The 14,550-nt window shown below is 33.5% G+C and overlaps 1 protein-coding gene across 1 annotated transcript; it reads right to left on the bottom strand.

Moving 5' to 3' along the window:
* Positions 1-8,068: 8,068 nt before the first annotated feature.
* Positions 8,069-13,765, bottom strand: LOC140450993 (uncharacterized). Its single transcript, XM_072544698.1, is given in 5 exon segments — positions 8,069-9,353; positions 9,405-9,759; positions 11,897-12,142; positions 12,145-13,467; positions 13,519-13,765. Coding segments are annotated over 5 exon segments (3,456 nt in total).
* Positions 13,766-14,550: the final 785 nt, after the last annotated feature.

Below are 14,550 nucleotides of genomic sequence, written 5' to 3'. Positions count from 1 at the left end.
GGTTCGGCAAGGGACTGGGAACGAGAAAGGCATTGTTTGCTTTTAATGTCCTCTCTCAAAGATGCTTAGATATAAACCTAGATATTTATTCCTGTTTCATCGACTTCGAGAAGGCATTCGACATGGTCCGACATGAAAAACTAATAGAAGTACTGAGAAACAAAGATATATACATACGAGACTTACGAATCATTATCAATCTGTATTGGAATCAAAAGGCCAATATAAAGATAGAAGAACAAAAGACCGAAAATATAGATATAAAGAGAGGAGTAAGACAGGGCTGTGTTCTGTCACCATTACTGTTTAACGTGTACAGTGAAGCCATATTCCAGGAAGCGATAGCGGATCTGGGTGATGGAATCTCTGTAAACGGAAGAATAGTAAATAACATAAGATTCGCTGATGACACCGTTATAATGACAGACACCCTGGAATCGCTACAAGAATTGGTAAATAGAATTAACGATTATTGCATTAGATACGGACTAAAAATAAATAAGAGAAAAACTAAATTTATGATTGTCTCAAAAACGCAACATGGAAATGAAAGATTAATGATAGAGCAAACCCAAATAGAAAAAGCAGAGACATATAAATATCTGGGAACCTGGGTTGATGACAAAAATGACCAAAGCAGAGAAATCAAAGTCCGAATTGAAACGGCAAGGCAAGCATTTGTGAAAATGAAGACAATGCTTACCAACAGAGACCTTCAGTTGCATCTCAGATTGAGGGCTCTAAGATGTTACATATTTTCTATCTTACTATACGGAATGGAAGCTTGGTCATTGAAGAAACAACACATAAGAAAAATAGAAGCGTTCGAAATGTGGTGTTACAGAAGAATATTAAAAATTCAATGGGTTCAAAGGATTACCAATGCTGAGGTACTACGACGTCTAAATAAGGAGTTAGAAATTATGAACAGTATAAAAAGAAGAAAACTAGAATATTTGGATCACATAACCAGAGGAGAAAAATAAGCTGCTGAGAATTATTATGCAAGGAAGGATCCAAGGAAGAAGACGCATCTCCTGGCTGAAGAACCTTAGAGAATGGTTTAACTGTAGTTCACTACATCTTTTCAGAGCAGCAGCCAACAAAGTGACCATAGCCGTTATGATATCCAACCTCCGATAGAAGATGGAACTTTAAGAAGAAGAAGGTAAAATGGGTAAGCAGAGAGAGAGGCCAAGTTTCCTTGGCAAATAGTTGCTATAGATCTGATAGATCCCTTTGTTCGTTCAAAGAAAGGTTATACGTGGTTATTAGTAGTTGCTGATTGGTTTAGTAAATATACGTTAGTCCAACCTTTGAGAAAGGCCACAGCTAAGAATATTGTTGAGTTTTTGGAAAATGATGTTTTCCTAATGTTTGGTGTTCCTCAATATGTCATTTATGATAATGCCTCAAACCTGAACAATCCTCTCTTAATTGAGCTCTGTAATAGGTATAACGTTCAGAAAGTATGGTTTAGCCCAGTATATGTACCTCAGTGTAATTTTGTGGAGAGGACCAATAGAACCATTGGTACAGAAATACGTACATATGTGAAAGACCATGTAGATTGGGACAAGAATTTAGCAAAGATCAGACAAGCTATTAACACCGCAAAGTATGAAGTAAAACTGGATATACTCCAGCTTTCCTTAATTATGGCCGTCATGTTCCTTTAAGTGGAAAGCATTATGGTGTTGATCACAAGGATCAGCAGAACCAAGAGTGTTTCAGAAGTTAAAGGTCTAGATAATGTTTTTGAAAAGGTCAAGGCTAATCTTCGAAAAGGATATGAACGTAACGCTAGAAGTTTCCACTTTTAAGTGGGTGATAGAGTTTGGAAAACAAATAAGGTTTTGTCTTGTGCTGTCAACAAGTTTATGTCCAAACTAGCGCCGAAGTATATTGAAGCATCCCTTTGGGATATTGTTTCACTTTTGATAATTTTAGTACAGGTAAACTATTTTGATTGGAGACACATGTGAGAATCACTTTTTGTCATATGTAGGTATATAGATTTAGGGTCTATATCCCAATTTTTTTTGTGGTACCGTTGCCGAATTCCTTGTCTCGCTAGGCGTATAGTGGAGATAGTAGATGCCTACCTACTAAGTGTAGAGCCATTTTTTTTTATTTGTGTACCGTAATTTCGGGTGACTTTGGCCCGCCAGGGTTACTTTGGCTCATTTTGGGAAAAAGATATTTTAGTAACTAGTGCGTATGTACAATATATTATCATGTAAATTTCATTATACTGCACCATCAGTACCATATTAACTTTAGGAAAATTTTAATAAATCACGGTAATACTGGTTATGATAAGAAAAAAATGAATTTTTAAAATATAGCCATTTTACGTAAGATTTCTTGACTGTAAAAATTGGTTGACAACTAATAATACTTCCAAGAGTAAGATTAATTGCATAGCTGCACATTGAATATCTGTGAATTCTTACCCGCCTGGCGTCAGTATTTCAATCTAAACGTAGATGCTAATAAGGTCGGTTGTTATTTGCAAAGTGGTACAGAATTTAACGGTTTTCGGGTGACTTTGGTCCAGTTTGTTGAATGTTGGATTTTGGTCATTCGTTGGTTCTATATTTAAATTGAAGTTAGTAAATGCTGATTTTTAATTTGAATTTAGCCTTGTAACAACTGCAGAGTTTGTTAACTGTATAGAACTAATGACTTTTTTTTTAGATGCCCTCAAATTACAAACGTGTTGCTGGTAGTAGAAAGTATGGAAATTACACGGCAGACACAGTAGAAAGAGCTCTAGAAGCTATCAGAAATGGAGACATATCTCAAAGAAAAGCTGCAATAGAATTCGGAGTGCCAGTAAGTACTTTAAAACTTGGCAAAATTGAAGTTTGTAATGGCCCGAAGTCAACATAAGAAAATCCTACCACCTGGGTTATTGATTTCACAGAGCAATTGGAACTTGGACATAACCGATATTTCTTTCCAGATTTAAAAACAAGCTTGTAAATTGTTTTATTGTTCATTTTTTGTTTAAAAATGATGTTCTTTGTAAACCGAGGGTCCTATGTAGAGTTCCATTTTAGTTTTATTTTTTTTTGTTTGAAATTTAAATAAATAATTTTTTAACTAATAAAATGTTTATTTATTATTCATCTTGTAGGGTGACTTAAGCCCAAACACTAATAATCACAGAGAATTAATGTGAAATGTAGCTTGAGACACCAGCGGGTGACTTTGCACACCACATTTTTATTTTTTTTTGTAATAAAGTAAGCGCCTCGTTGTGTTTTAGTGTAATTTTTGTAAAAAAGTAGTTAAAGACTCAAATACAAATAAATTAAGAAATATACTTTTATGTATTTAGAATACTGAAATCTACGTTCAAACTTCGAAAGTGAGTCAGTCACCAGAAATTACGGTATCACATTTGGTTTAGGCAACGAGGTGACATGGCTATGCCTGTCCGTCAAATCACTTGTGTTACTGCTGTGAATGTTAGCGAGGTTCACTGCAGGGCATAAGGTTAGCTTCCCCCAAAGGCATAGAAACTCATGTCACCTACAGTTTATTTTAGAGTCAAAAATTTCAGTCTACTCGACATTAAAGAGTCTGGCGATCGATGGCACGCTAGCCCATTCTTTATAACTAACTTTGCTTTTGTTGTTTAAACCCACGCTAGCCATCATCTAAAAGATATTATTAACAAGTTTCGACTCAGTTAAGAGGTCATCTTCTGATTTTGTTTTTGTTGTTTTTGTTGTTTTGCTTTTATCAAAAACTGGATAAGATTATAGCCAGAATGATTGCCAATATTCGGAACGAATAGGCACTGAAAGAAGAAGAAGGATAAGATTATCTGAGTTTTTTCTTTTAAGAAGGGGCATTGTAACGTTTGAAATTTTTTTAACTACGAAATATTTATGTTAAAAATTTCTAAAGACGCCCCTGTTTATCTGTTTGCAACGTTTAAAATAATCAATAAAATGTGTGTTGTTTATCTCGTAGTAAAAACGTAATAAGCTGGGAATATTTCAAGGTTGTCGACGAACGAGTCTCGAGGGTAGATTGTTTGTTTAGGTTCGTGGACGACAAACTAGCTGTGAGACGTGAGGGTAATTTATTTTGGTTTAATTTGTAAAATCTAACGCGAGGAGTCAAACAAGAATTTGTTAAACGAGAAGGACGTTTGGCGGATTTTGAATCCAGAGCTACTTCTTTTTGTGCTATGTCTTAAGACCAGTTAAGATGATAATACTCTGCATAATAATGGCAGTTTAGAACAGTGTAATCATCATAAGATTTGTGCAGTACACCGGAACTGAAAAAATTTTGGAAAATGACTATATAGGATGTCCCACCAGCTTTGTTGTCGTTTGCCTGCTTGATCCAGCCCCATCTACATCAGATCTTCGTTCCTGCGTATGGAAATTTCCTTTATCCTAGGTTTCCTTTTTGTCCCAGTTGAGAGTTTTGTCCTTGCAGCTCCAATCCCAAAGGAGGAAGTAATAAAGTTTTTCAAAGTTAAGTGGCAAAGTTTGTGAATTAAGGTAACAATTAACATATTAATTTTTCCAAATTAAATAGACATTATTTTTGATAATGGAGAAGTTTACCATTTTTTTTATGATTGCAAATAAAAATTAAAGCACACCTAAGTTACACTATCAAAAAAAAATTATGATATCTCTAAAAATAAAAAAGTTATAGGCATGTAAAGTTGCGCGTTGCATTCATCATTTTTATTTCAGCAGACGGTCTTTGTGACGTCACATCTCCGTAACGGTTTATAAACTAAACGGAGCGACCGGCGCCTCGCTTAGATTACTCATCGTTTGTTCGTTGTCGAACGTGTACCATTTTATTGTTGTTATAAAGTTTGAAAGTGGTGTATAAAGAGTGAAGAAACAGTGTTGATTAGTAATATTAAAAAAGGCTGCTATAAATACTGTATTGTGCCTAATTGCACGAGCACAACAATTAAAACACCAAACGAAATATTTTTCCATGTACCTTTGCAAACAGACAAGAGAAAGAAATGGTGCAAATTAATGAAGCGAGATTTAATTGGACCCAAAAGTATTAAAAACGTATGTGAAGAACATTTTGATGAACACTTTCTTATTTACTATCTTCTTCTTCTTCTTCTGCAGCCTTCATTCATCCATTGTTGGACATAGGCCTCCTCCAATTGTTTCCACGCTTCCCTATCTTTTGCAATTCTCATCCATTGCTTTCCAGCTACAGCTGTTATATCGTCTATCCATCTCTTTTTGGGTCTTCCCACGCTTCTTTTTGTTTCTCGAGGTCTCCAGAATGTCACTTTATGAGACCATCTGTTGGTGTCTTGTCTTGCTACATGCGCTACCCATTGCCATCTCAATGTCGCTATTTTTTCCATGATGTCGGTTACTTTAGTTCTTCGACTTATTTCGGTGTTAGGAATTTTGTCTCTGAGGCTTATATTTAACATGGCCCTCTCCATGGCCCGTTGAGTTACTCTTAATTGTTCTGCCATTTTTCTTGTTATTGCCATAGTTTCCAATGCATAAGTTGCAACTGGTAGTATACAAGTGTCATAGGTTTTTCGTTTTAAGTGTATTGGGATTTTTCTGTCTTTTAAAATGGCGCTCAACTTCCCAAAAGCAGCCCATGATAATTGTGTCCTTCTTTTAATTTCTAGGGTTTGATTTTCCTTTTCGTTTTTAATTGCATGTCCTAGATATATATATTGTTCTACCTTTTCTACTATCAAGATATAATATTTATAGATATTAACTAATGGTGTAATTGCAAACAATATAATATTATATATGTGACTTATGTAATATCAAATACACTAGTTTAATTTTTTTGTATCTCTACAAAGTCCATAAATGCATGCAGTAATATGCAACCGCCATAAGTAGAAAATTTTACCTTGCAAAAACTCCAGAAAGATCACAAAATTGACTTTAAAGTCTTAAACTATGTTTATTGCAGAATGTTTAACAATTCGTTAAAGTGTACTTGCAATATGTAAAATTTATGTTTATACCTTTATAATGTAACAAGTAAACTAGTTAAATTTTGTTCTATATATCTATTCATTTTATTATTACAGATTGAAAATGATACAGAAAATTTAATAAAGTTTAAATTGGTCGGTGGAACATTAAAATTGAAATCAGAAATATACCCTCACAAGTTTAATTGCCAGAAAGTAGTAAAACCTTTAAGAAAAAGTGGAGCATATGAAAAAAGACGAAAAGCAGAATGTTTTAATGAGATTTTAAAAGATGATGTTTCATCGACCTCAGGTTGTCAACCTTTCGAAATCATTAATTGTGATCCAATATATGAAGAGAAAAGTGTACCAAAGGACCCTTTATCCGAGGATTGTATTTTGAAAACTGTACTAGGTAGTCCAAAGAAAAAATATAAACATAAAAGAGTGCAAGTTAATATAAAAACTAAACAAGGAGGTGCAAACAGTAAGGTTTAGAACGAAAAAAAGTGACATGGAAAATAAGCGAAAAAACATCTGTTCCTCACCTGAAAGTTCTCCTTCAAAAATGTCTGTGTCATCATGTAGTAGCACAAGTTCAGATAGCATATTAAATACAATCAAACCTAACTTTTGTAAAGATACTATACTTAAACTAAATACCAACATCGGTTTTTATTTGGGATTACCAGAAGAAGTATATTTTCTAACGAATTATCTGAAAGCATTGCTTTGCCAGTAAGAGATATTTTAATTTCATTAAAAAAAATTCGTTTTAACAACCCATATATACGTCTGGCCATTGACTTCGATGTCAGGACAAGTTTAATAGGAAAAATATTTAACAGAACAGTTCCGTTAATAGCCAACCGCATGAAACAGTTTATTTTTTTTCCGTCGATGAAACAAATTTATGAGAAGTTACCCATATCTTTTGGAAAGAGATATTTTAAAACTGTCAGTGTATTAGATTGCTTTGAAATACGAATAGAAAAACCATCGAGTGCCAAGAAACAGTCTTTGACCTGGTCTGATAATAAACATTGTAATACAATTAAATATTTGATTTCCATTACACCTGATGGATTAATTAACTACATTTCGGATGGTTTGGTGGAAGGGCCAGTGACACAATAATATTTGAAGATTGTGACTTTTTGTTGAATTTGTCACCGGGATATTCTGTTATGGCTGACAGGGGTGTTAAAAACATATCTCATTTGCTAGAAACTAAAGGTTGCCATCTTATAAGACCTCCAAGCGTTTCTGCAAACACGGTTAGTTCAAAATTGGAAGTAATGGAAACGAAACGTATAGCAGCGCTACGTATAAATGTTGAGAGATCAATAGGTAGATTAAGAAATTTTTCCATGGTAGCCCCTCACGCTTGTATCGATACTAAAGTCATTTGTACGTTGGATTTCATTGTTGTCATTGTATGTGGTATGGTTAATGTTCAAAATAAATTAATAACATGTAATTAAAACGTATCGTGTTTTATTTTTAATCTACAATCAATAAATCAAAAACATACTTCCAAAACAATGTACACTGTTTAATTAAATTTTTGCAGTATTCTTCATTATAAAATACTTCAAAAACATCTACTTGTTTAAAAGTCTCAAAATCATCGTGAGCGATGCAAAAATAAGCTTTCAGTTTTTTTGCAAAGTGCATTTGTAATTGCACTTAGGCTTCGCATTTTGGTTATAAGTTATTTGAATTAATATATTTGGTTAAATTTTTCTTCATCGGACATTGAATTTCAATAATATGGTCTTCTGTAATACCATCAGGAGAGGCACCCAACAAAGGATATTCGCTTAACCCTTTCGAGACGGTTTTTTTTAACGAGTTTTAAAAACATATTTTTGTGGTTTTTTATTTTTATATACACAAATATACCCTTTTTTAACAAAAAATGTTAATGAAAACGTTAGGGTGTTCGTGGGGGTAGTGGTACACATATGTACCATTAGTCTTGTGTATTGGTACATATGTGTACCAACAGTCCCACATAAAAATATTATTATATACCACATAATATATTTGTATTACTTTATTACTCAAAAATACAAAACAATTACTCAAAAATACAAAATATTATTTACGGTGATATACTGCGAAACAGTTTTTACATAAAGGAATGCCACACTCTTCGCAAAGGGTTTTTGTACGTGTTTGAGTTTTATTATCAGTGCACATTTTACATCGTCTTCTTGTGGTTCCTTCAATTGGAAGATGTAATGATACACTCTCGAAACGTTTTCTTTTCATAGATATTCTTCCCTTCTTAGATAAACGTTGTATAACAGCTATTTTTTGTCCTTCAGCTATCATTTCTTCTGCCAGAGGTACCAAAAATTGAATCAGAGGAATTTTTTTCTTATTTTTTTCATTATAAATAATCCATGAGTTTACAACTGACATCATAAGTAAGCGATGGAATACTTTTTTCCACCATTTGTTTGATTTACGATCTAAATCGTACAATCCTACCATTTGGTCTGCTAGATCAACCCCACCCATAATTTTCCTGTAGCACGCTATCATTTCTGGACAGGACACATTTACTTTCGAACCATCTCTCATGGTTTTATTGATAGATGAAACACTGTCATTATGGCAATTACTCAGCATCAAGACTTCCTTGGTGTCCTGCCATTTCACAAACATTAGTCCGTTTTCACTGCACTGAAATACGCATTCACCTCTTTGCAATTTATCTTTTATTTTTGGCAAGTTTTTTCTATTTTGGTTACAGGTCCCTATTGCTGCGTACTCTATATTTTCCAACAGACAAACCGAAGTAAAAAAACGATCAAAGCAAAAGGTTATATCTCTTTCTTTTGCTGTGGAAACAAGTTTGTTCACTACACGTTCCCCAAGAGTTCCTTCTACATATTCAGTTTCGCGACCTGTGTAGATGTTGAAGTCGTAGGTATATCCAGTAAACGAGTCTGACCTAAGCCACATTTTGATTCCCCTTTTTACTGGTTTTAGCGGCATATACTGTTTGAGTGACGATCGACCTTTGAATTTCGTCATGGACTCGTCGATACTTTGAAAACTGCTGTCTTGTCGATATTTTTGAAAGGTACCTTTCAAGCATTGTACAACGTCATCAATGTAATACGTTTTTGAGGCTTCTGTTGGTTTCTTTGGTGATGCAAAATACATTTTTGACGATATAACTTTGAATCTGTCACGGGATATTGCATTTTGAATTGAAACGTTTCCCAGTGAAGGATGAGTTGACCAATAATTACTGATTTCTGGTACACGGTTGTAGCACATAACTAGCATACAACCAAGAACTATTTGAATTTCTCCTAAGTCAGTTTCTTTCAGACGAGCGTTTCTTCTTGACTGCTTACATATTTCAATCCTTTCATTAGTGCATTGAGCAATATACATATACAAAGAACGTGGAAACAACTTTTTGAAATATTGGTATGGCGTCAAGTTAGATTGTATGCCAGCATCCAATGTACAACTACGTTGACTTGAAATTTGTTTTTTCGGAGCAAAACCTTCTTTTGGTGTTGACCACAACACAAAAGAACTACTAGGTGTGGCAGTTTCTTGTAAAGTTTCCTGTGTATCACGAACTTCTAACTCTGATTCTGATTCTTCATCAGAAGTTTCGTGAAAATTATCTTTGCAGTCCTCGTCTGATTCCGATTCATCATCAGAAGGCTTATACATGTCATCACTACTTCCAGACTCGGAAAATGATAATTCTGCATAATATTGAAGTTCTTTCTGTGTAAGTGGCCTTTTCTTATCCATATCTAAAAATGACATGAATAAGACTAATGGTACACTTACATACCGTACTATAAGACTATTGGTACTTATTAGTACCATAGATTTTAAAAACAGTCAAATGTTTATTTTACTATAAATAAATAACAATCTAAATATACTTACTATAAAAAGACACAAAAACAAACAGTCTGTAAAATGATATAATACAATTTATCTATAATTTGTATCAAAAAACAATGTATTTATGCTGACTGTAGCAACCAACACATCTAAAACTCGCAAATTCTAGGTTAACTAAAATATTTTACGCGGCTACACGTGAACGTGACTCAAACGATGCAATGGAGAACTGACTGGTACATTTTTAAATAATATTTAACGGCAAAATATCACTTTAGGCTTGTATGCAAACATAGTGGTACACATATGTACCTGGAGTCTCGAAAGGGTTAAGAGAAAGAGTCCGCACTTCCTGATCTTAAAATTTTTTAATTTTTTCTACCTCTCTCCCTACATCGTTTTCTAGGCGTTTTCCTAAATCAAAAATTAAAAAGTATTATGTACACCAACATATTAAATAAAAATTTATTAAGTACCTCTTTGCATTGCTATCGGCTCTTTAAACTGATTGTTCCTAAATTTTTTTCTACGAGTACCTCATCCGAAGTTTTACATTTTGACGCTTCATGGGCAATAGAAGCCGTTATTCTGCCGTACCTCAGCTCGAACCATAGTGGAGAGTCAGATTGGTTGCTTGTTGCCTTTTCAATCAAGTTACATTGCTTTTCAGTAATATTCTGTTTGCAAAATGTTATAAAATCATTTAAACTAAACTGAACCTTACTACTCTTGTATTTACAAATCAGGTAGTGTAGTGAAACTTTCATCTCCGAGTTGACATCCTTAAAATATGTCAATATTTGTATGTTGTTCGCATTTCGTTTCTTGCATTCGCTAATAAAAGTATTACAAAATTCATTATCTTCTGTTATTTCCGAAATTGTTGCGCAGTCTTTGTTAAAATCTTTGGCTTTAATAAATCTAACGTTACTTCCAACATTATAAAGCGCTGGTTTCATCCAGTAGCACTTTCCTGAAGTAGTTGCAGGTGCCTCACTAATTACTTTAAAAAGCCACATTAAAAAAGCTACTGTATGTTTACATCCACCTTAGTTAGCAGCACAGTCATGACAAACAACACTTTCAACCTTTTCCTCACTTTCGTCACAAACCAATGATAAGGTTTACTTTTTACTTTGTGTTCAGGTGAAATTCTGCATTTTACAGTACATTTATTGCCTTCACGTTTCACCTGGACATATCCGACAGCCTCATCTCGATAGGATTCTCTGTAGCCTCTACAAAATTACCAATACTTAGGTACTTACTTAATTAATATTGTTTTAATCAACTTTACTTATGGACAACCATCATAATGATATATTAATGTTATTACAATAACTACAAGCCACTACTGATAACAACTGATATTAAACTGTTCTTATAAAATTAATATGCAAGTAAAGAATTCTTGATTGTTCGGTAAAAACATTAAACAAATTGGTAAAAGAATAATGTTTGCATTATTATATCTTTGCTTTATCAGCCAAAGAATTTCTATATTAGTAGTTAAGTAGTATGTAGACGACTATAATATTAAGGCGAAAGTAAATAGATACTTACTTAGAAAGTTTTACTCCTTTTATTTCAGCACTTATATTGGTGGGTGTTGGAGAAAAGTGGTATGTCTAAATTTTAAGTTTAGAGAAAAACGCAATTATAGTTTTTTCAAATTTAATATTGTTGTTACGGATACAAATAAGATATTTTCGTTAAACAATTTTTGGAAATGGCTTTGAATTTGTTGGATTAAAATAGATCTACTAGTAAAAAGGACCTAGTTGTACAATTTTTAAAAAAATATATGACTTATATCACTTTTCACAATTATTTATTAAATAACAAAAGCCCTTCCGGAAGATATAGTGACAAATCTAATTATTAATTATAAATAAAAAAATGTGAAACTGAAAAGTTTTATGTTTACTTAAGGGGGTACATTATTTGGGTATTTGGTATTTGGGTATTTGGCTATTTGGTAGCCAAGTTCCTTATCCCGGTATCCTTCGTAGTAAAATTTCTATAAAAATCATGAAATACTTTTGTATTCAAGGACACCAGGATTCTGTGAAAATCTCAACCATTTCATTTGTTTCCACATGACTTTTTCTCCTAAGTTGTTAATTTTTCTTTGTTGAAGGACATTCTTATACAAAGAAGAAAACTCAAGAAAATCCGATCTGCACATTTCAGTAACTAAAAAAGTTCGCTTATTTTCACATAGTCTTACCAAATTCATCAAGTCTCTTGGGTGTTCTATCGAACATGGATATCTTTTCTTTTTTTCTCTATAATTGCGTGATCTGAATCACACTCCATGTGGGTGTGACCAGGAACAAGAAATTTGTGGTTAATGTATGATAGATTGGGATTCTCTTTTAAAACCATCATGAACATGGCAGGTAGAAAAGAGTTCTTGTTTTGTCCTGCACACGTATCAGAATATAAGGTGATCTCTTTTATTTCAGGTGAAATATGTGAAATCTGCTTGTATAAGCATGACGCAATCTGATTTGCACCCCGTCCAGCTACGCCCTCATGCCACATAAAACACATTGCTTGATTATCATTAAATCTATGTAATGTTAAATTAAAGGTCCACAACTGCCTTTTATAGAATGCTATTGAAGTCTGAAGATCAGGTGTGGGGAGACACTGTTGCAAATCAAACGTATAAATGATTTTTGATTCATTTTCTAACGCATCATTTTTATCTATACGCTTAGCCTCATAAGCGTTTGATGTTTCTTGTTGGTGATTATCAAGAAGATTTTGAATTTCTTGCATTTTTTGTGTATATTTAGTTGTTTTCAGGAGCATATGATATTTATCGCATGTAGCGCAGGTATCCTTTTTAGGCTGTTTGATTTTTATTTCCATGAAATGGAATACTTCTTGATATTTGAATTTCGATACTGGGGTTTTCTCGTGAAGTAGCCATTTTTTGTATTCTTCATACATTCTTGTTAAGGTATAGTAATGAGGAAGATATATCTTTGATGAGTCACGACGACAATAGTGACTCTCATACGTTGGGATTGATCCAATGTGAACTCTTACGAATTGAATATCTTGTTCGGAAGTTTTGTTACATGGTGAGGCAAGACCTCGCAAATCATTATGTGGCATTGCAGCAGCTGAAGAAATCTTGTTTTTTGTCACATCGGTTAGAAACCGTTTTGTTTCGTTAAAAGTTTTTAGGAAACAACTTTGACAAACGTTAACTAGTAGTTGACCATTTAGTGGTAAAAAATATTTGTGTGACAGAAACCTATCTTTATGTTTTTTGTTTTCTAATTTACATTTTGTGGTTTTCTTTCAGTCTGTTGTTATAAGCCTAGCTATAACAGACACGCGTTTGTTAAAGCTCGCTAAAGACCAATATTCTTTGAAAATTTCCTGTCGTTTTTCTTCAGTTATCCTGTCTTTTCATTTTAAGCGGCAACTTAATAGCTCCTGACATGTCCGTGCTTTTATAACCTTCCCACTTTTCGTGGTCTACGATAACCCAAGGTTTCTGTTCTGCTTTCGTTCCTCACGAATTAGCCTAGTTTCATTTTTTAGCGATTTTCGTCCAGGTTTATTTTTTAAGATTTCTCTTCCTGACTCATGTGCAATAAGTGCTGTTGTATCTTTTTGCAGCTTTTTCTTTAGGATGTCATTATCGGAGTCGGTATCACTTTCTTGTATATAATCTGGGTCCGCGTCACTGTCATCAAACGCCTCCTCATTACCTGGATATTCCAGATAACCTTTGTCGTCGTCATCAATCCCACATACTTGATCAATAACTTCTTCCAAAGTCTTTCGAACATTCGGTTCACAGAAGGACAGTGAAGGTGCAGGACTTGATCTATTATCTTCATCTGCTAAGACAGGTTCTTCAAAGAAAACACCCGCATTGCCCATCATGGAATTTTCATCTAAAAACCCAGATTAATATCAAATTTTTGAAAAACTAATAAATTTTGTCAGTTTTTTTTTCCAGAAAAATGAAATTGTCACGCCAAAATTGGTTTTTACTTTTAATGGAAATTCGGTCCCCTCTAGAGAAAACCGAAAATATGTTATTTTATGTATAAAATGATAAGAAATCTGAAATTGGAATTGAGTATGTAAGTTAAGCATCAACTTTTACATACATTAATTTTTAAAATTTTTAGAGATACAAATTAAAGTAACGCCACTGGTTAAAATTAACCAAAAACAATAGGCATATTCACTAAGTTATAGTTGAGTTGCATCTAGAAAACTTTTACGCAAAAATAAATGTTGTTAACACATTCGCGACCAACCCTCACACATGTGTGACGGTGAAGTGTTCGTAAGGACTGCTGACACATATGTGTGACACCGAACTTACGTGATGAAATGTAAAATAATTTTACCACGGTTTATCACAGTGGGTCTAAATTTGGCCACAGTCCACCTAAACAATCCTTGTTTCACACGCTATGGCTGGGTTGTGATTTGAACGTTTAAAAAAAGAAGAAATAACCTGTAAATTTATGGAACGTAAATATATAGAATGTAAACGTCGAATAGGAAATGTATCGTAATTGTGTATAATTTAAAAAGGTAATATAAAAATGTAACTTATTTATACACCGTGTAATAACTTATTATTTATTTTAGACGTATTAACAATGTCAAAACGACATCTAAGTACACGAGACCTTTAATTAGAGGCCGAG

This window comes from Diabrotica undecimpunctata, chromosome 9 (assembly GCF_040954645.1).
Source record: "Diabrotica undecimpunctata isolate CICGRU chromosome 9, icDiaUnde3, whole genome shotgun sequence".
In the NCBI taxonomy this organism is placed as follows: domain Eukaryota; kingdom Metazoa; phylum Arthropoda; class Insecta; order Coleoptera; family Chrysomelidae; genus Diabrotica; species Diabrotica undecimpunctata.
Note: the sequence above shows the minus strand (reverse complement) of the source record. Positions and strands in the feature narration are given on the sequence as shown.